The following is a 21,050-nucleotide window of genomic DNA, read 5'->3' as shown; positions in this document are numbered from 1 at the left end:
TAGCTGAATCATCATGTATGGTTAAAACTATCATCATTCATTCATTCCTGATCCATTCAGTTACCAATGGAGAGCAGGAGTGGAAACGGAGTTTTGTTCTGTTATTCTGTCAGTGAAAGCATTGAACTACCAGTTGCGTCAGGAAATGTATTCAGAGTTTCAAACAAACCTTAGCTTTAGGTAAACCGAAGACTACTCATAAGTCATAATCGGTCTAAATTTAGGAGTAAAGTTTATGCATCATAAACGAATTGAACTGCCCATAATCATTTATAAATTTAAACTTCTTGAAGTGTCCACAAATTAATTCTGAACCATCTGTGTTTGTTCTTCTTTTGCATGAGACGCTCTGATGCCTAAAAGTCTAAAACCCCTCCTTGACAAGGTCAGTGTCCACGTCCCTCGCCGCCGCCACGCTCTCTCGTCTGCCTGAACACGCTCGCCGGCGATGTCCCGCCCGCCCCCCTCCGCCGCCCGCGTGGCCCTCTACCTCCGCCGCGCCCGCCTCATCGACTCGCTCCGCCTCCGCCTCCGCTCCCCTTCCTCCCCGCCGCCGCCACCGCCACCCGACGACCCCGTCGTCGCGCTCCACGCCATCCGCGCCGCCCCGACGCCGGCGTCGGCGATCTCCGTCTTCCGCGCCCTCCCGCCGCCCCAGCCGCTCCCACTCTTCCAGGCCCTCGCGTCCCGCCTCGCCGCCTTCGCCGCGCTCCCCGACCTCCGCTCCCACCTCGCCTCATTCCTCTTGCCCCCGCCGCCTCTCGCGCGCCTCCGCCTCCTCGCCGCCGCGGGCGACCACGCCTCCGCGCTCGACGCCTTCGCCTCCGTCCCGGCCAAGCCGCACCGCCCCGCCGAGGCGCACAACCTCCTCATGGGGCTCCACGTCCGCGCGGCCGACCATGCCGCCGCCGTGGGGGCCTTCCGCGCCATGGTCCGCGAGGGCGCGCTCCCGAACGCCCGCACCTACACCGTCGTCATCGAGCACCTCGCCTCCGCGGGGTTCGTGGACCAGGCGGTCGAGGTGTTCCGCCTCCTCCCGTCGCTGCGCGCGCGGCGGACCACCCGGCAGTACAACGTGCTCGCCGAGGCGCTCGCGTCGGCGGGGAAGTTCGACCAGCTCCGGTGGCTCGTCCGCGAGATGGTCGCCGTCGACGGCGTCATGCCCGGTCCGCAAATGCGCGCCGCCATCGCCGCCATGAGGGAAGCGGGACACGCGGAGGGCACGGAGGATTTCGTCGAGGAGCTTTCACCCAACGAAAGAATCGGTTACGCCGTGGACGACGTCGACGGCGAGGGAGATAGCGACGACGAGGAGGAGGAGGGCGACGACGACGATGGCGTGGACGGTCGTGACAAGGGCAGAGGCAGAGCGACACTGAAGCCATGGCTGGACCCGCGCGAGCTCGCGAGGGCGCTGGAAGGGTGGGAGCCGAGGGAGGTGGCCGAGCTGGAGGCCGCCGGGATCGTGTGGACGCCGCGGCTGGTGTGCAAGCTGCTGCGCGCGTTCAAGAAGGCGGAGACGGCGTGGGAGTTCTTCTGCTGGGTGGCGTGCCGCCCCGGCGGCTACGCGCACGACCGGCACACGGTGGCGAGGATGGTCGCCATCCTCGCCCGCGCCGGCCACGTCGAGCTGGTGGAACGCCTGCTGGGCAAGGTGCGGGCCGACGGCATCGTCCTCCCGTTCGCCACCGTGCGGCTGGTCGTCGACTTCTACGGCCTCTCCAAGAAGGCCGACGCGGCGATCAGGGTGTTCCGGGAAGCCGACTCCATCTGCGGCGCCGTGTCGAGGCCCAACCTGGCGCTCTTGTGCTCGTCGCTGCTGCGGACGCTGGCTAAATGCCGGAGAGCGGCGGACGCCATGGAGCTCCTCGAGGAGATGATGTCGCGCGGCGTCCTCCCCGACCTGCAGACGTTCTCCGGCCTGATGGAGCACCTCGCCGGCGCCGGCGAGCTCAAGGGCGTGCACCGGCTGCTCGGGCTGGTGCGGCAGTGCGAGCTGCAGCCCGACGGGTACATGTACAGCGTGCTGATCAAGGTCTACTGCAAGAAGGAGCGCGCCGCGCTCGCGCTGAAGCTGTTCGACGAAATGCGTGGCGCCGGGGTCGCCCCCGACGCGCCCACCAAGGCGCTGCTGGTGAAGAGCCTGTGGAGGGAGGGGAAGCTCCGGGAGGCGGCGCAGGTGGAGGAGAGGTGCGAGGAGGCGGCCGGCGACGGCCTCCCGGAGGCGTCGCCGGGGCACGTGTGGACGGCGAGCGCCGCCGACCTGAAGAAGGTCTCCGACATCTACTACGGCTGCTTCACTCAGCCTGCAGCACAGACAGTCAGTACTCCATAGATGATTCCCTTTGGTATCAAGATAGCAAAATGGCCATGTCAATCTGATTGTTCATGACAAACGGGAATTAAACTGATTTTGATTTTGCGAGAATCCAAACTGCTTTCTACAAAATTGTTGCAAACTGACAAAGCAGCAGAGTATCAGGCAAATCGGAGGAATGTATGGCCTGGTTTAGTTCCCCAGCTTTTTTCCCTAAAAACGTCATATTAAATCTTTGAACACATGTGTGAAGCATTAAATATAGATAAAAATAAAAACTAATTACACAGTTTGTAGAGAAATCGTGAGACGAAATCTTTTAAGCCTAATTAGTCCATTATTAGCCATAAGTGCTACAGTAACCCACATGTGCTAATGACGGCTTAATTAGGCTCAAAAGATTCGTCTCACGGTTTTCAGTCGAGTTATGAAATTAGTTTTTTCATTTGTGTCCGAAAATCTCTTCCAATATCGAGTTAAACATCCAACGTGATACCCAAAAGTTTTCTTTGCGCAACCAAATTACTATAAACACACCCTATATATGGTAGTATAATATAGGCTTCGCAGATGGATGGTTTGGGGCCCAGTACAGGAGGAGGCCCAAATACTCCACGGCCCAGCAGCCCAGCGTCTCCTCTTCTGTGATTTGCTCATTTCGTTCCCCAAACAGGGCGCCCCAGTGTAGCGCGTCACCGTCGTTTGGAGAAAAAAAATTTGCGAATCCAATTTCGAATTTCAATTTGCGCGTCGCCGTCGTCTCCGCTTCTCCTAATTTCGAATTCCAATTTCCAAGCAATCCATCGCCTCCACCTCCTCCACCGCCTCCGCCTCCGCCTCCACCGATCGAGGCCGCCGTAGCTTCTCGATCCGCGGGGAGCTCGAGCTCCAGCACCTCGGCGGGCGGCGGCCACCGGAATTGCCGCGGAATCCGCGCGCGTCGCCAGTCGCCGCGGCCTCCCCGTCACCTCTAACCCCTCCCGCCGCCGCCGTCCCCTTCTCCGCAGCTTCGGGAGCCGCCGCGGCGCTCTCTCATCTCGTCGGTGCGTGGACCGCGGCCCGCGGCTTCACCCACCTCTTCCTGAAACTTCACGCGCTTACACTCATCGTGCCCATTTCGCAGCCGCGAGGTTAGATTGCTCGTCGTTTGTTCACTATGCTGCAATGGATGGGTGGTTCGCGGAGGAAGGTGTATGCCGTGAGTACCCCAGATCTCCCTCCCTCCATCTCTCTCTGTTGTGCTTCCTCGCAATTAGTTTGGGCTTGGTTTCCATCATTTTTTACTGAAACAGTGAAACGGTTGGCGTGTAAATCATCAGAGCAATCGCTGCATTTAGCACTATTTGTCGTGACAAACTAACATTCGGTCATGTTTGGGCGTCTGTGTTATGCATGTTTGTTCCTGAATTGGGAGCAGTCCAGGAAATCAACGCAGAGCAGGTAACTTAGTTTCGATGGCGCCATCAAGTTATGTTGTTCTGCTAGTTAACATCCTTATGTTGATAGAACAATTTGTGCTACTCTTGAACAATGCTCCGTAGGCAGAGGCAGTACTTTGAGCAAAAGAAAAGGCAACAGCAGAGTCCAGGAGTACAGAGCCAGGTTGATGTATCAGGCACTGGCAGTCAAGCTTATCATGATCAGGCTCCTCGATCGCTTGATGTTATAAACCTGAACAATCTGGCAACCCCAATTAGTCATAGCAGTGGCCCTGAAAGTGAGTTTCTCTATATGTTTTGCGGTGTTATACTGGTAGTAGTGAACTTGTTCTACATGCATTTTCTGCACCTTATATTTCCTGTTCTTCCGGGGCACTTTCTGGATATGTTTTTATCAGGTAGGTTGACCAATGGCACTCTTGTTCAAGTGTAACGGAAGGTTAAGAGCTTTGGAAAATCTGGGGCAGACAAATAATGATTGTGATTTTTCTGCAAGATTACAATTTGAAACATAGTTGTCTGAAGAAGAAAAAACTTAGAACACATTGCTGTTGTACTAACTTATGACAATTGGTGATGGTTTCCTGGAAACCCAAGACATAAAACCATCATCGGAATTTATTTGACAGATGGACTGTATCGTGCACTTTCTGTGCATTTTGTTTTGGTTAGAGTGGGCTTTTGTGGAGTAGTCTCTTTTCATTAGTGTTGCATGGTTTTATCCTAAAACTGAATGCATGTCCTTTTATCCTCCAGTTGTATGTTACATTAATTGTTGTTACTGTTATCTCAGCTGTAGATAATGTTGTTCCACCACTGGATTGCACTCTTTTAAGTGCTTCTCCTATAGAGGGACTAAAGAAGATCACTTCTGCGTGCAGCAATCTGAAGGAACCATGTAAGGGTTCAACCTTCTTTATATGATTCAAAGGAATTCATCACAACGTTCTTGTTTTGTTTTATGACATGGTATTTCAATATACTAACATTGACATGGTCATATCCATCCACAAAGTTCAGAAATTCAGTAGTTCTATTTTTTTAATGTTTCTCTCTTGAATGCGCAGCTACCTAAAGAAGAATGAGATATGATATTATTTCTGAAGCATGTAATGTGCATTTTAGATAAAATTCAGTAATTCATGTACTGATTTGTTGCTACTGTGCAGGTTCTCAGCCAAGGTCAGTATCTCCATGCAGTATGATAAGTGCACACCTGGTTAATCGATCTAGTTTTGTACTTTTGTGAGATGTCATCTTGTGCATTGGCAGATTGTCATCATCCTCTGACCATCACGATGGTGCAGCTTCTGCTAACCCATACAAGGAACCGCTTGGTTGCAAAATACCCCCACCAAAAAGCAACAGTGTCAAGAAACAAAATCCAAATGTGGAACTCAATAATGGTATTTTCCTTCCCTACTATCAACCGGTTATTTATAATAGAGCTACTTGTTCAAGTATATGAATTGCAAATATGCTTTAAAAAAATGGGAAGTACTCCCTCCGTTTCATAATGTAAGTTCTTCTAGCATTGCCCATATCCATATAGATGTTAATGAATATAAATATATATGTGTGTCTAGATTCATTAACATCTATATGAATTTGGGCAATGCTAGAAAGTCTTACATTATGAAACGGAAGAAGTATGTGCATTGTAAATATGGCATAAAAGGGGAACAATCATCGATGGCATGTATTGGCCTTAACGAGAACGCTTAGTCTGTTCAGGAAATATTTCTTGCAACCAAAGGTAAAATTATTTGCATGAAACATTGATGTAAAAGTAAAATTTATCAACACGTAACTTGTATAAATGAGATTGATGCGCTTGTTATATATTATTCGAAGTTTGATTTAATGAACTATTGCATTTCCTTGCAGAAATTTCACTTTTTGATTTGGTCAGTGATGAGGGACCAAATAATAAATCTACTGCACGACCTGCCCGTGAAGCTCATGTTTCGTTTTCTGTTAAAGGTGCATGTTCCAAGAACATTGAATGCATAATCATCATTTCATCTATTATTGTTGTATGTAATTTTGATCTTGCTGGCTTGTATATTTGGTGGGGATATTTTACTTCTTTGCACTGTTGATTCATGCTGAGGATATTTTCACCGAAACAACATTATTCTATTAAGATTTGTTTTATTCAGGTTTTATTGGTCACATATAGTTCTTGCAACTTGTGATATTGTAAACATGATTCTGTTAGAAATTTGCTATTGAATTGGTTGCACGTGTGGCTGTCATGAAGTCATTATCATTGAGTCCATTGCCTTTGCCTTCAATAATAGTATACACAAATGGTTCATTAGACATATTTTTATGCTTCTTTTTCAGGCCTTGGCCATGTCAAGATGGAAACACCTCCTCAATCACCAAGATCCACCAAAAGGTTGAATGATAAACTTATATTACTAATCAATCTGTGTTAGTTTTTGCATGTTGCTTGGTGAACAATAGTTTGATAGTTCTCTAAAATAAAGTATCCAGGGGATCATAAGGTATCCAGGTGAACATAGTTTGGTGAACAATAGTTTTTGAATGTTCTGCATTATTCTGCTTACCTCATGGAAAACTTCTCTTGCGGTAAACAAATTTATCTTGAGAATCTAGTTTGTTTTACTGAATTCAAATTCATTGACAAGCAGTGCCAATAAAAACCTGTCCATGAAGCTTACAAGAACAAATGATTGGTCCAGTTAGGGTAGGTTTTGGGTTCAAAATGATCCAGTTTGCTCACCTTGCTTCTATAGGCTATAGCTAAGATAAGCAAGAGAGCTACAAGGTTCCATTGCCTCGCACATGAATGTTCATGTTCATGACTGAACTTTTCACAATACATCCCTATCTTTAATTACTTTGATTTTGTAGGACTTTGCCTTTGCCTCCCAAGGTCATGCGGTACACACAGAACAAAGCTAGAAGGTATATTCCCTTTGATGCGACAAAGCAATTGGTGAGAATTTCAGCTGCCTTACTCTTATCCTGTCTTTTTTTTTTCTTGAACGAGGCATGAGAGCTGCTTGTCATTTCATTAAGGAGGAGAAAATGAAGTGCACAGGACAGGAAGGTGTCCTGATCCAAATTATTCTGTCTTTGAAATCAGATCTAAATGCTGATACCATGTTACTAACCTTGGAAATCTGAGCAGTACGATTGTCTCATAGGAATAATAGCAATATATAGAGTTCTTATGGGCCTTAATTATACGGGCATTGATATGCTTAACAATAGTTTTTATGGGCCTACAATATACTGGCATTGATATACTTAACATATAGTAACATGGTAAGCACAAAGAATATGAAAGCAGTTGGTATAAAACATTGATAATGCAATTTCGGGGGCTTTGTTGGACTGGTTACCTAGCTTACCTACATTGAGAATTTGTGACTCTTTTCATCTATTATTATGTACAGTCTTACAGAAGAATTCTGTAACTTATTATTCTATCAATAAAGAAATAAAGAATCCATTTAAGAAAATGTTTCCCTTGTACAGCTTGTATGATATATGTTCTCTCTTAGATATTTAGATTACTTGGTTGAGTAATAACATTTTTTTCTCACCAAATTAGATGTATTAATGGAACCTGCTATTTCTAATTAAAATTGTAAACACTCATTCCAAGTCGTTCTTGCAGGATTCTATAATAAATGATATCAACGTGCTGAAAGAGCGAAGATTTTCAGAAAAGAGGACTTGTCCTTTAGATGAATCAGGCTATGAAAGAAGCAAACAGTCTAACTGTTATTTTCCACATTCATTTGAGAACCACAATAATAAATTCTTTCCTGAGGATGAAGACATGTTTTGTGAAACAAAAGCTGAAGAATGTTGGCGATGTAAGTAAATGATGTGCCATCTTATTACTAAGTTTTTCCACTTGAGTTGTGTAACCTAATTGCACCATCCATGATGCACGTTTCTACCTTTTCTACTCTTAACAGCAAAGCATGGTAGGTTGGATGATAATTTAACTGATGAAAATTCTGAGAGATTGTGGAAGATGGAACCATTTAATTCAGAGGATCGTTTTCCTACTCCAATAGTGGAACAGTTTGATACACGTGATTATGGTTTTAAAGATAGATACTCTCCAGAACAAAGGTTGCTTGTTCACATATATTTGGGTTTGACTAATAAGTTATTTTTTTTCTCGAAAAGACTAATAAGTTCTCATAGACCAAATAATAATTATCTTTCTTTTTTGCAGAACTTCAACAAGAACTAACACAAGATTTGAGACATCAGGTTAGAACTATCTATGTTTATGTTAACCATGTGCCGATACACAAGCCGTAATCTTATGTTGTTGTTACTAAACTATGCAAATTGATTTCTAACCTGGCTATGAATATATAATTGACTAATACGATGATCCAAGTATTATCATTATCTGCTCTTGAGAAGTAAGAGAACATTGGTTATCTGAAACAGCTACTGTGTAGCTTGACAAGCTGGAGGATTTGGTTCTACGTTATGATTTACCTGTTATTAATTCATCAGCTATGTCAGTCATCTAGCATGTTTAATGTGCAATTGAAAAACGCTTGATTTTGACCCTGGGTCTTCCTCGCGGAATGTTTGCATTGTATACTTTTTTTTACTTTTCTGACTATTTAGAATTCCATGCTTCTAAATTTACTTTTGTTGAAGGAATTACAGCAACACATGACCTCTTTTCTGATCAATCGATGATGGACAATGGCAACGATACAGTACTTTTTGACTGGGAAAGGTGAGCATAGTAGTGAGTACTGCAAATTATATCCATTCAAAAGTCTGATGTTGCTATTATTCTGGATAGGCACCCACCAATTAAGAAAAAATCCAACTTAAACAGCACATTTGGTCCTTCTGCTTGGTCTTTCGATATGGTAGACGATTCAGAGAAAAGGAGAAGTCCACGGAGGTATTAAGAGAATTAACTTAAACTTTTTAACTTAGTGGGATCAATGTGTGTTCTAATGTTATGAAAGAGTTAGCGGGATTTGTTGTTCTGACCTTCCCAAACTATTCTTTACAGCGAAGAATCATGCTCATCAGCTGCAGGTCAGTGACTTTTGCCTTTTACTTTTGTTCCTTTTCTCCAACAAAGAACCTTTACATTAATGATCAGTGTGTTCTCCAGTAAACTAGGGTGTTCTGCTTCTGCATGTAGCATTTATCTTGTTTTATTTTGTCAATTCAAAGTAATGAAGGATGGATCCTGCAAGAAACCATCACTGTCGGTAGAATGTGAAGAGAATAAAATGAATGAGAAGGATGACTTCCACATAAGCTTTGATAACTTAGATATTCCAAAAATGGATGCACATCTTGATGGAGTTTCACTATTCGACAATCTGGAAGAGCACCACAAAAGAACAGATGATCAGAATAATCTTGAAGCTGGATATTGGTCAGACAAGGCTACAGAGAAACAGAGAACTCGAGAACCAAGTTGTCGTTTATCACTTAAGGAGAAGTTTTCCAATTGGGGTTCTACTTCTCCTACTACCCATTGGAAGGGTCAAACTGGATTAAGTAACCCATCAAGTTGCACTGTGTTGCATGAGGATAAGCCTTTCAATTCTGCATCAGAAATGAGCACGTATCAAACTGCAGGGTCAAGTTCACCTGAAAGGAGGCCAGCTTCAAAAGTTTCTCCTGTGTTTCATAGACCTGACAATGCCATTTTTGATGATGACATTCACCTACAGAGTTCTGTTTCAGATATATTTGGCGATAGAATTGAATTTTCAAAACCAAACTGTTCCATGGGTCTTCAGAGTGACATTGATATGAGTACTTTCTTGGCAGAGAAGGTTGACAAACGGAAAGAAGATAATTTAGATACCTCCAAGAACCAAAATGCAGACATGTTTCTTCCAAACAAATCTGTGAGTTCTGTTAGACAGAATGTAGGTGGTCAACACAGTTCATGTGCTCAGCAGCCTGGCAAGGATTCATTACTCCAAGGTTTCAGTCCTGGTATTGATTTTCAGGATTCCAGACTAAATTCATTTTGGGAGGATGGCCTTGCTGATAATGGCACTTTTCAGGGAGATATTGAACTGACCGATCTGTTAACAAGAAAAAATAGTGACAAGAATGAAGACAGAATTGAGAAGCTCTCGAAGCCAGAAACAAAAATGTTGACAGAAACACCTCAAGCATATCCAGATCACAGAAATGAGATGAGAGAAACTGAAACCTGTTCTGATGGATCAGAAGTGACTAATCCTCCTGGAGTGCAGAAGCAAACATCATTAGCGACACAAGTTCCTGCAAACTTGGGTTGTCTTCAGGAAACCTCAAGAGAAATGCTCAAGGTTCATGCTCATACTGAATGTGTAAAAAGGGAAAAGATGTAAGTAAATGTGTCCTTGAAATATCTTCCTTTTCTATGCTGCCATCTATTTTATGTATTTTAAAGAGGCTCTTTTCATTCTATTGCCAGAGAATATCCCTGTGTTGATTTCAGTACTCCATTGCATTTGAGGAACAAGATTCCTGATGTTGATCATTCCAAAAGCAATTTTATGTTCCATTCACCTTTCGTTGGAGGTTCGTTGTCCACTCTATCAGTACCCCAACTTTCACTCTGTACCCCTTCTCTTCTTTTTTGTCTTATGTTTTCTGATCTCTAGAGGAGGTGGGGATTGAGAAGAAGATAATAGCAAGTGTGTCACCGAACAACAGTGATGTTCAGTATAAAGTTATGCTTGAACATCGTGTTCTCCGAAGGCTTTGTGTTCAAAAGATAGTGGTTGATACACCAATCAAGAACAAGCTAGACAAGGTAATGTTGAACAGCTAAGTTGCCATATCATTCTCTCTTTTCTTAAAATCATGCCAAGATGGTTCTATCTGGCCATGTTATTGGGCCAAATTGCATGTGCCCTGTGGGTTCTTCTTTTATGTTATGTGAGAAAGTGCACAAAGATATTATGCTGATGTGCAACTTTAATTGATTCACTATCAATGTGGCAATGCATGCCAAACGTCATTATCACATATAGCATTTTACAAATGTTGTGGTCTGCTTTTCCCCAGCAGATTGATTCGTTTCTCATATGCCATTTTACACAGGATAATCACTTCAGGATGATGGAGGATGGGTATCATGTCCTTCCAAAAAGTGTTTAAACAGGTAAGCAACAGGAATGCAGCATGTCTTATTGTAAGATCTTGTGTTGAAGTGAGAGGTGACTCGAGTCATTGGGTGTGATTCGTGAAGTTAGAATGAAATGGGATACAGTATGTTAAGCATTCGCCCACATTGCCTGCTACGATCTGTTACCTAAGTGATTATTAGGGGGAAATGATTCCAGTGTTTTTGTCTTCAAAATTTGCGTGCTACTATCTGTTAACTAGCTGTGTGTTGTTGCCTCCCTTCCTATGCACATACTCCCTCCGTTTCGTTTTATTTCACATCGTTGACTTTTTAGCACATGTTTGACCGTTCGTCTTATTCAAAAACTTTTGTGAAATATGTAAAACTATATGTATGCTTAAAAGCATATTTAACAATGAATCAAATGATAGGAAAAGAATTAATAATTATTTAATTTTTTTGAATAAGACGAGCGGTCAAACATGTGCTAAAAAGTCAACGGTGTCAAATAAAACGAAACGGAGGGAGTATTTCATATGCCTCTTTTGGTCAAGTGTTCTCTCGTGCCCTTTTGGGATTTTGATCATGGCAGATCGATAGTAGTTATGGCTTTTAGGATTTTGAACTAAAATTGAAGGTTTATTTGATGCCCCATCATTAACCTATTGAACTACTGAACAGCAGCAAGGTTCTCCAAAGCAAACTGAAGAAAAGTCTTCCGAAGCCTGAACCTTAGCATTTCAGCCATTCCCACGGGCTGATTGTGCTCTTTTCTTCATTTTTTGGTTGTGTGTACGGTGTACCGAAGAGGCAAAACACACGGCTGACTACCTGACTCTCATTGTCCGCACTGCAAAACAGAAACTCAGATGACAATACCACTTTGTTTGGTCCCTGAATGTATGCTTATTATATAATCATATGAACCTAAGTTAAATTAGTTTGCATGTAAACATCAACCCTTCCTACTTCCTAGCTGAGAATTTCTTTCCACAATTCAATGTGATCCAGCCACTAGGTGAATGGATCCAGCGAATTTCTACCAGTTGAGGAGCCGGTTCAAGCTGATCTTCATGAGCCACGCGTAGAGGCGAGGCTCCAACTCCAACAACCTGGCAATCTTCTTCGCAACCAAGAATCTCCATGACTTGCTGTGACCAACCGGTTCGTAGTATCCTCTCCCATACCCATTCTGCAAGATACAGCATATGCACAATTCACACCAATTCTGAGAGAAAATGCAGCGGAAGTGCACGATTCGGTAATGTACCATGGCTCGAACCGCCGCGGTGGAAGCCATCACGACGGCGAGCGCGGCGACGAGGTACAGCGCCGCCGTCGCCGTCGTCCTCGCCGGCCATCTCCTTCCGCCATGAGCCGGCCACGCCATTGTTGCTCGGTTCCGCCATAGCTAACACACACGCAAAGACCCAAATCAAAAACAAGAAATCAAATCAAGAATGGGGTACTAAAGTAAGTTAGAAACGCTACTTGATCCAAACCCAGGAGAGATTATTGGATCACCTGAGAGGCGGCGGTGGCGCGCGCCGGCGGCGGCGGCTTCTTGCGGCGCCAGATGGAGGGGAAGCGCGCCAGCTTGCTCCTGAGGAAGCGGAAGATCCTGCAGGCGCGCGGGTTCTTCTCCGGCGGTGCGCGGCCGCACCGGGAGGTGACGGCGAGGCGGAGGCCGCGGCGGAGGCGGACGAGGAGGGAGAGGCGCTCGCCGCCGCGGCCCCACCCGGGGAGGACGACGTTCTCCGCGGCGGCGCGGAGATCCAGCCAGCCGCGGTGCCTCAGGCGCACGGTGATCGACCACGCCGGCCGCCCCGGCGGCGGCGGCGCCATCTGGTGGTGGTTCGCGCCGCGGCCGCGGCGGCGCTTGCCTTTTTCTGATTTTGTTTTTCTTTTCCCTCTTTTGCGCCCCACTCGCCTTCTTTGCGCTGTGAGATGAAGCAACGGTCGAGTGATGAATATGGGCGCTTCGCTCCACCGTCCGATCTGGATCGCGAGGATTGGTGTTCCTCTTTTACCGTCCGATCTAAAGCTGATTTCTACCAATGTTCCACAAACTGCTCGTTTTGTTGAATTGGCAAGGAAGTTTGTGAATTCAACAAAATTTATCTCCTTGGACCTCACATTTTGAAAAAGAAAAGGTGGAAAAAGCACGCAATAATAATGAAAAACGAAATTGTCCCATAATAATACTATTCTAATCATAAATATTTCATATATATCGTAAGGTTCGATCAATCTTTTAAAATTATAATAATCAATAATTTATCAAATACTTAATTTAGAAAATTGATATACTCCTACATAAATTTACCTACAAAGCACCATCATAACATGACAAATTTGTTTTAGCATTTGAAAAATATTGATAGTTAGAATTTTAAAACTTTAGTTAGATCTTGTTATAAAAGTCAAATATTTGTAATCAAGGTTGTTAGTATCTCGATTCTTATCCTTGTATCTTACAATACTAAGATACTGCTAAGCTGAAATGATACCGATTCCAGTATATTCTAATTTTCATAATATCTTGATCTTACTATTTATTTCTACATTATCCTATGAAATCTTAGATAGTATCCCAATTCTACGATCCTACAATCATACCAAATATTATTTAAAATAAGGTGGATTTGAAATAATGTAAATAATATGCTCATATTTACATAAAAACCAATCAAATTTACAAAAATCAATACTACATGCTTTAGTTTATACAACGTATTACATATTTTATATACAAACATGTACTTTCTAAAATCCGATAGTATTCTGATCCTATGTTAATATCCCGATATCAAAACGATTATATTTGTATCTCGATACTAATTACCTTGTTTGTAACCGAGTGGAGTATTAATTTAATTTGCTCCTTCAATTTAGATTGTCTATACCCCAAAGATATGCTGCCCTGTTGTTAACGAGTTTATGAACCCAAAAAAACACTTTCATTTACTGGTACAGTAGCATGCAATGGTCCCTGTCTTCACTACTGAAAAACACAAGTCATGGACCATGTTTTTCTTTCTTTACATGCCAAGCTGGACAAGAAAGTAGGAGAACGTTTGCAATGGGGCATCAATACCAGTATGTTTGTGAGATGATATGCCATTAATTGATAGTTGATGGTGATGCGAATGAAGCTCACTAATCAATTCTTTGTAATGACATTTCAACAGAAAACCACCCATGCATGGTCACGTAGATATATCAAACACAAACTGTCGGCAGCCATAGAAAGAAAAAAACAAAACACTACCGAACTCCGACGTTTGGATACTTGGATCCATGTCTGAATCCACCGAAATAACATCACTTCTTTTCCACACTTGTTTGATACACGGTTGGCCGGAGTCAACTGATACACATGACCCCTTTGATTATTTCCTCCAGCTGGCTGCCCCTTCCTTCCTTCTTTCCCTACTTTCTTAGAACATGATGCATGGTGAGTAGGGATAAAAAGGATACATAAACGGACGAAAACTATTTTCTATCGTTTCCGTCTTTTTTTTCATAATCGAAACCCCGGATAAGAAAACAAGTATCGAATATCGTTGAAACCGAAAATGGAGCGAATACAAACCAACGCGGATACGATAACAAAAGTTTATTGGAATACAAAAACCCCTTAAACCGAGCTTCAAACTTTGTCAGTCCAATTATTGTTTCAAGTCTCAATACATCACAAAATACAATCAACTAGGATGCTAACTTGAACTGAGCTGGGCTATTATTATGGTATATGGACAATGGTATAGGCCTTTGTAACTCCGGAAATTCCGAGTTCCGACCGAAACTGCCTTATCATATTCATTTTTGTCTTCGAAAAAAAATACCGACTCGTATGCGTCTTCTGACATCTGAGTAGTAAAAATATTATTTTCACAATAAACGGTACATACATTCTACTATTCTAGGCTATGTTTGCCATGGTAATTAACGTCCTTCCTTTTTATGTCGTACGGTAACAAAGAGCTTTGGAGTTGAAAAGACTGTGTTAAGCATAAAGCACCTGACGTTGCATATTGATGTCTGGATGGTCCCTGTGTCTGCAGGCCTCATGGCAAGCACACCTCCCTTCGTCTCATTCTGTTGCTAGGTAGTAGCAGCAGTAATGGAGGATTGGACCAGCGCTGCTCTTGCTCCTCCATGATTTGCTCTAAGCAACAACCTTACAACCTAATCCTAGGGTTCCTTACATGCTTTCTTTGCATCTTATTAGTTGCACTGACAGTGTAAACACAAGGCAAAAGGAAAAGGAAAGCACATGTTGGATCTTATGTAGGTGTAGCATAGTACACTGAATTTTGTTAGGATCCACCGATGTTCACATCATTGTCCTCCATGAGACTATGAGACTATGAGAGGTGCTTCTATGCTCGGTCCTATGTGAATTCTACATATTTTAGGAGCAATTATATGCTTCGTTTATACAATATTTATGACATTAGTATATATAACTACGAATTCTATAAATTCTGGGTCGGTCTGTTTGAGCTTTGGTTATAAGCCACAGTCAGTTTTGAATTTTAGAATCTTGTAACTTATTTATTAACCATTTGGACTGATTTAAAGAATCATGGAGCAATCATACACGCCCGAAAGTGAAATTCAGGTGAAACTGAAAGTTGCAACATGCCTAGCTGCCTAGCTACAGTGGAGGACGAGAGTGTGCAACATCAATGGCGTCGGTGTCAGCCTCCATGCGAAGCTATGGGCTCCCAAATAGGCTTTTGGACTTTGGGAGGTGACTGCCCGGTGGGCCCGGACCTGACCCATTCCATCGCCACAAGAGGTGGAGGCCATCCAACCCCAACAAACAACTTGGCATTAAGCCGTACTATTAATTTATAAATTATTAATCAAGTATTTTTAATCCCAAGATTTTTTTTTATAAGAGAGACAATGGCAAGCCACCTAACCAACCCATGCTGCAGCGGTGGCGCCTCTCCCTTTCCATCTTCTTCTCCTCCTCAGGCCTTATCCACCCAGGCCTAACTGACAATGGAGAAGAAGAAAAAAAAAGATCTTGTTTTGCAAGCAAGTCCAGGAGAGAAATTAGGAAGATGATAGTGTCATTTGTGCAATCCTGTCCTCCCAAAAGTTCGTATTTTCTTTTTCTTTATTTATTGTTTCATGCTGCCATTGTTTACTGTTTATGTGTGGTTTATTGTTTTTGGGTTGTCACGTTCTTTTAATAGTATGTTTTGTTTGAGATTCAGTCAATTTTGCATGGTACGTAGTTGTTTTTTTAGTTATTGATACAAGCAATAACTAAGTAAAGAAGTCACTAGTTGACATGATAGCTGTAATCCTCTGTTGTCATGGAAGACAAGGTCTTAATTATCACCGACTCTTCACATCAACTCATTGACTAAGCTCAAGTCCTAGTACATCATGTAATTTGTGACAGAAAAATAAATAAACAAGATTGCGTGCATCTGATACGATACGTCGTAGTCCCTGTTTGGAACGGTGGAATTTTTAATCAAATTCTCCGTGAAATTGAATTGTCAAAAACGTCGCATACGTATTTAAGATTACTGTAAAACTAGTGTTACAACTGTGATTTGTTTTACTAATTTTTTTTACGATTTTCTTGTAGTTGAAATCCTAAACTTGTCGTGGGGTTCGTATTTACGGCTAAAATTATGCTTTCAGTGTTAGACGATATATCCGTTAACAACAAGATATTTGTGATAATTTCGTCAATTATATATAGGTCTAATTTTCCAGAGATGCTCGTAGGGATAAGATTTCGTTGCGAGTGCCTACATCTCTGTACTGTGTTTCTTGGGAAAAAAAAATCTGTGGAGCTAGTCTAACACTCAAACTTTGGTACTACCAGTGTACCATCTCTACTATAAGCACCAGTATCCCTTGATCACATCGACAAATGACAACTGACTACTCCAGTATACTCCGTACGGAAGCATGTACATGAAGATTCCCTCAAGCATTGAAAGATTCCGATGCAATTAGCTGTCATATAATTTCGAGTACTATTAAATTTCTACGCTACTTTGAACCCTAGGCACTGTACATGGGAGGAAGAAAAATTGGATACAAGGACACCCTCCTGTTTGCTCCATAAAATCATTGCACCGACAAAAAACGCAAGGTTTCACAAGGCGACAGATTGTGTTGACTAGATGCAGTAAAAAGTAATTTTTTTCGTAGGCATTAGCTATAGTTTAACCTAGAGATTTGGGTCAGTAATTTTATTTCACCATTAGTCAAACTGATAAGGGATTTGTCCTATAAGATGGCAGTATAGAACTGTGCAGTTATGGCATATGGTCAATTGCTTTCCATTGGTTATGACTTACTGACTCACACTGCCAAACCCTTAATTGTGGGGCTGACTGCTATTTTCTATATCATGTGGGGGCCTTATTAAAAAATATACAAGCTGTCAACCAACAACTAAAGCAAAACCACAAAAAAAATAATTCTGAACAATTGAATCGTTAAATGAGCAAATTTTCAGAGGTTCTCAAAAAAAAAAACTCAGATGTAGACACTTGGGTTACCCAAAACCATAAAATATATGGACTAAGTTACAAAGATCTTAAGAAGAGTAATCAATTGAGTCCAACAAACAGCAATGATCAAGCATCTCTCATCTCACCAAACGAATCAACAAATGCAGAGGATACCATCACAAATCTCATTAAACACGTGGTCACAATTAGCATAGATGAACTTGCAATAATCAAATCAATTAAATGCATCCCCCAAATTATCACTAATCACCCCCTTCAAAAGTCACTAATTTACAAATTTACAAATCAGTCCATTCTCACATCACCACTCACCAACCCGAAGCGACCAACCAAGAAAAGGAGGAAAAAAAAAGATCCCATTTTTATATAAAAGCCCCTGTCTCCGTCTCCGATCAGCTGCAGGAGAGGCGAGGAGGCGAAGCAGCAGCAGCTGAAGCGAGCCGAGCCGATCCCTCCTGCCCCTGCTCGCCTCCCAGATCTCCCCGCCATTGCCAGTTCCCCGCCAAGATTCGCGCGCCCTTCTCCCAGATCCAGCTTCGCCTATTCCGAATTCCGCGCAAGGTGAGGTTTGGTGGTGGCTTTGACCCGGGAGAGACCCGTTTCTTGGCGTCTTCTTTGGTGTTCTTTGCTTCGATTGCTCGATCAGAATGTGTTCTTTGTGATTCGCAGGCTCTGTCGGTGGTCTGATTCGGCGGGTTTTGGTTGGGGAATTTTGGTGTTCCTGCTCGGTTTTGTGCTTGCTGCTGGTTGTGGTGGTTCTTGGGAGCGGTGGAGATGGGGGTGACAGGGGAGAAGTTCCAGCTGGGGACGGTGGGGGCGCTCAGCCTCTCGGTGGTGTCCTCGGTCTCCATTGTCATCTGCAACAAGGCCCTCATGAGCTCCCTCGGCTTCAACTTCGGTATGAGATCCAATCTTGTCTCAAGATGCTTTAGCTTCACTAGTACTTGGCAGTGGCTGTTTTGTTGGATGCTTGTGCTAGATGTATAGCTTGTGTATTGCGTGTAGAGACGCCGGGTTGAAATTCAGTGCAGGTGTGCTCAGGGGGAAGTTCAAACTGGAAGAAATGATGCAGAAGTGATTTGGGGGTGATTAGTACTGTGAGAATTTGGAGTGAGAAGTAGTACAAATTGGTTTCCATAAGAGGCATTGTCTGTTGAGTTAGTCTTGGGTAGAACAACATGATTGAGAATGGATGAATTTAGAGCTTAAATGATACAGCTTGGGTGACTTTCTGGGATGAATATGTTGAATTACAGGAGCTAGGATGAAGTATTGGAATGACTGCGTTGAGTTAAAGTAGCTAGATTTGCTTATTGGAATGGATACGTCAAGTTGAACAAGCTGTCCTGAGCTTGAATGATATACAACATTATAGTACTTTTATGATTCAATTATTGTAAGACCGTGGTTCTAAAGTGTGTGACAATACTAGGTAACGTAAAAAGTTAGTACATAAATAGACGTGTTTCCTGTCCAAATTACTCAACTTCGGTCTGTGTTTTGCAGCCACTACTTTGACAAGCTGGCATCTCCTCGTTACATTTTGCTCTCTTCACGTGGCATTATGTATGAAGCTCTTTGAGCACAAACCTTTTGATGCAAGGACTGTCATGGGATTTGGTGTGCTCAATGGCATTTCAATTGGTCTTCTCAACTTGAGTCTAGGTTTCAATTCTGTTGGTTTCTACCAGGTAGGCATTGTTTTTGCTCTGTCCTGATCAAAACTTAACAGGCTATCATCTGGTAGTGTTGTACTTAATGTCCTTCTAATTGTTGGTACCCCTGCTGCTATTTTTTCACTCACAAACAACGGCTTAACAAAGAGGGTTTCAGTTAAACTTATTGCATGTTGTGAGATGCAGTTATCACTCCACCTTGCACACTAACCACTGCACCAAGGTCATGCTAAAATGCTGAATGCTCTTTGTTTTCAGATGACAAAGCTGGCAATTATCCCCTGCACTGTTATACTTGAGACTCTTTTCTTCAGGAAGAAGTTTAGGTTTGTATTTAATACTTCATGTCCTTTATTCAGTTTGATAATTATGAAGTTTGTATTTAATACGTCTTGTCCTTTATGCAGCTTGAGAAATTATCTTCTGATTTTTTTTTTATTTTTGGCTTTACTGTGCAGTCGGAATATCCAGCTCTCCCTTAGTGTTCTCCTTTTTGGTGTTGGAGTTGCAACTGTGACTGACCTGCAGCTTAATGCTGTGGGATCTGTCCTGTCTTTGCTCGCAATCATTACAACCTGCATTGCTCAAATCGTATCCTTTTGACAGCAAGTGATATTTTCGTTTATGAAACGTTATATGTTTGCCAAATAATCTGCACATCACCATCTAAAGAAAACAGTCCACATGTATTGCACATGTAGCTGGTTTATTACTAGGATAGATGTTATAGTGTATATTTATTCATATATACTTCTTGTGCACAATGCTGAAATCCTGAAGCACCATTTCATTTGAGTATAGTATTGTTCTATGGTGTCTGATTTGAATCCTTAATTAGCTATCAGATGACAAACACAATTCAGAAGAAATTCAAGGTATCTTCAACACAGCTGCTGTACCAATCATGCCCATACCAAGCATTGACCTTGTTCATCGTCGGCCCTTTCCTTGATGGGTTTTTGACTAACCAAAATGTCTTTGCTTTTGATTACACATCTCAAGTTGTGGTAAGCAGTAAACTGAGTTTTGGAGACTTATGTTGAACGTAGCTGTGCTTCATCTGACTCGGTTCTTTACGGTATCTGCAGTTTTTCATTGTGCTGTCATGCTTGATATCAGTCTCAGTGAACTTCAGCACTTTTCTTGTGATCGGGAAAACCTCTCCTGTAACTTACCAAGTGCTTGGCCATCTCAAGACATGCTTGGTTCTTGCCTTTGGTTATGTTTTGCTTCACGATCCATTTAGCTGGAGAAATATACTTGGAATCCTCATTGCTGTGATTGGGATGGTATCGTACTCATACTTCTGCACAAAAGAGGCTCCACCAAAACCCACTGAAGCCTCCCCACAACTCAACCAGGTACCTAGTTTAATAGTTTTGTCTTGTGTCTTAACACTGGATATTCTTGTCATGTTTTGAGCAGAAAACATTCTCTATAGTTCGAATATCAAAATCTGATGAATGTTGTGGATTGTGATTTAGGTAAAAGAAAGCGAATCGGACCCCTTGATCTCGGACTCTTTGAGCACTGCTGAAAATGGGGGCAACGCAGGCGACGACGAGGCTCTGAAGGTACCTATGTGGAGCTCCAAGTACTCAAAGGCATGAAGAAACTGCTCTGATGATACTAGTGTATGGTTCTATACAGAGTTCAGCTTAGTAGGCAGATAGTACTAGGGTTGGAAGGAAGCCAACCCTGAGTGTAATGAACGATGTCTGTTCCATTTTTGGTCTTTTTTTTTTCTTTTTGCTTACCATGTGGTGCTGTCAGTAAATGAAATCTCACTTTGAAGAGGAAATTATTTACCTCTACACTCCAGATGGCAGATTGGCCTTAAAGCTAGACACAAAAGGGCTAGATCTCTTTGTAATATTTTTCATGTGTTCAACTTCAGCATCTGCTTCAGCATTGTAACAACTTGCCAGCAGGACATAATATCAACACGTAGTTTACATTCTTTTTTGTACCCGAGTGCCAGGTGGA

At 42.9% G+C, this 21,050-nt stretch overlaps 4 protein-coding genes across 10 annotated transcripts; 3 read left to right on the top strand and 1 right to left on the bottom strand.

Moving 5' to 3' along the window:
* The first annotated feature begins 340 nt into the window (after positions 1-340).
* On the top strand, positions 341-2,428 carry LOC9268026 (pentatricopeptide repeat-containing protein At5g66631). The gene has a single exon (XM_015784535.3). It carries the CDS (start codon positions 449-451, stop codon positions 2,333-2,335), a length of 1,887 nt encoding a protein of 628 aa, XP_015640021.1. The 5' UTR covers positions 341-448; the 3' UTR covers positions 2,336-2,428.
* Positions 2,429-3,081: 653 nt separating this feature from the next.
* LOC9272035 (uncharacterized) lies at positions 3,082-12,021 on the top strand. 7 transcript variants are annotated; one of them, XR_010741403.1, is made up of 22 exons: positions 3,082-3,360; positions 3,441-3,515; positions 3,735-3,757; positions 3,859-4,034; positions 4,550-4,654; positions 4,926-4,938; positions 5,029-5,162; positions 5,644-5,739; positions 6,106-6,160; positions 6,640-6,724; positions 7,412-7,613; positions 7,719-7,878; positions 7,985-8,022; positions 8,428-8,509; positions 8,579-8,683; positions 8,798-8,823; positions 8,965-10,123; positions 10,214-10,320; positions 10,404-10,555; positions 10,846-10,906; positions 11,552-11,770; positions 11,882-12,021. XR_010741403.1 is itself a non-coding variant. In XM_066310571.1 (21 exons), exons 2-20 carry the CDS (start codon positions 3,474-3,476, stop codon positions 10,900-10,902), a joined length of 2,817 nt encoding a protein of 938 aa, XP_066166668.1. In that variant the 5' UTR covers positions 3,082-3,360; positions 3,441-3,473; the 3' UTR covers positions 10,903-10,906; positions 11,882-12,021. The 7 variants fall into 7 exon arrangements, 6 of the variants coding, with proteins under 6 accessions (XP_066166668.1, XP_015619645.1, XP_066166670.1 ...); XM_066310571.1 differs by lacking the exon at positions 11,552-11,770; XM_015764159.3 differs by having other exon boundaries at positions 11,555-12,021.
* On the bottom strand, positions 11,736-12,812 carry LOC107276245 (uncharacterized). The gene is made up of 3 exons (XM_015764188.3): positions 12,395-12,812; positions 12,141-12,281; positions 11,736-12,062 (listed from the first exon to the last, which is right to left on the bottom strand). The coding sequence occupies exons 1-3, from the start codon at positions 12,713-12,715 to the stop codon at positions 11,910-11,912; spliced, it is 615 nt and encodes a 204-aa protein (XP_015619674.2). The 5' UTR covers positions 12,716-12,812; the 3' UTR covers positions 11,736-11,909.
* A 4,974-nt stretch (positions 12,813-17,786) lies between these two features.
* LOC4325183 (UDP-xylose transporter 3) lies at positions 17,787-21,033 on the top strand. Its single transcript, XM_015764178.2, has 8 exons — positions 17,787-17,949; positions 18,058-18,286; positions 18,895-19,079; positions 19,323-19,390; positions 19,523-19,655; positions 19,910-20,071; positions 20,153-20,425; positions 20,549-21,033. The coding sequence occupies exons 2-8, from the start codon at positions 18,163-18,165 to the stop codon at positions 20,672-20,674; spliced, it is 1,071 nt and encodes a 356-aa protein (XP_015619664.1). The 5' UTR covers positions 17,787-17,949; positions 18,058-18,162; the 3' UTR covers positions 20,675-21,033.
* The last annotated feature ends 17 nt before the right edge of the window (positions 21,034-21,050 follow it).

Source organism: Oryza sativa, chromosome 1 (assembly GCF_034140825.1).
Source record: "Oryza sativa Japonica Group chromosome 1, ASM3414082v1".
Classification (NCBI taxonomy): domain Eukaryota; kingdom Viridiplantae; phylum Streptophyta; class Magnoliopsida; order Poales; family Poaceae; genus Oryza; species Oryza sativa.
This window is presented reverse-complemented; position numbering and strand designations above follow the sequence as displayed.

Excerpts from the sequence above, each read along its gene's own strand:
- LOC9268026 (XM_015784535.3), top strand. The coding sequence starts at position 449 with ATGTCCCGCCCGCCCCCCTCCGCCGCCCGCGTGGCCCTCTACCTCCGC.
- LOC9272035 (XM_066310571.1), top strand. The coding sequence starts at position 3,474 with ATGCTGCAATGGATGGGTGGTTCGCGGAGGAAGGTGTATGCC. Across the intron at positions 7,879-7,984 it reads AGATACTCTCCAGAACAAAG|AACTTCAACAAGAACTAACA; the intron begins GTTGCTTGTTCA and ends TCTTTTTTGCAG. Across the intron at positions 8,023-8,427 it reads CACAAGATTTGAGACATCAG|GAATTACAGCAACACATGAC; the intron begins GTTAGAACTATC and ends CTTTTGTTGAAG.
- LOC107276245 (XM_015764188.3), bottom strand. The coding sequence starts at position 12,715 with ATGGCGCCGCCGCCGCCGGGGCGGCCGGCGTGGTCGATCACCGTGCGC. Across the intron at positions 12,282-12,394 it reads GCGCCACCGCCGCCTCTCAG|CTATGGCGGAACCGAGCAAC; the intron begins GTGATCCAATAA and ends CGTGTGTGTTAG. Across the intron at positions 12,063-12,140 it reads CCGCGGCGGTTCGAGCCATG|AATGGGTATGGGAGAGGATA; the intron begins GTACATTACCGA and ends TGTATCTTGCAG.
- LOC4325183 (XM_015764178.2), top strand. The coding sequence starts at position 18,163 with ATGGGGGTGACAGGGGAGAAGTTCCAGCTGGGGACGGTGGGGGCGCTC. Across the intron at positions 19,080-19,322 it reads ATTCTGTTGGTTTCTACCAG|ATGACAAAGCTGGCAATTAT; the intron begins GTAGGCATTGTT and ends CTTTGTTTTCAG. Across the intron at positions 20,426-20,548 it reads CCTCCCCACAACTCAACCAG|GTAAAAGAAAGCGAATCGGA; the intron begins GTACCTAGTTTA and ends ATTGTGATTTAG.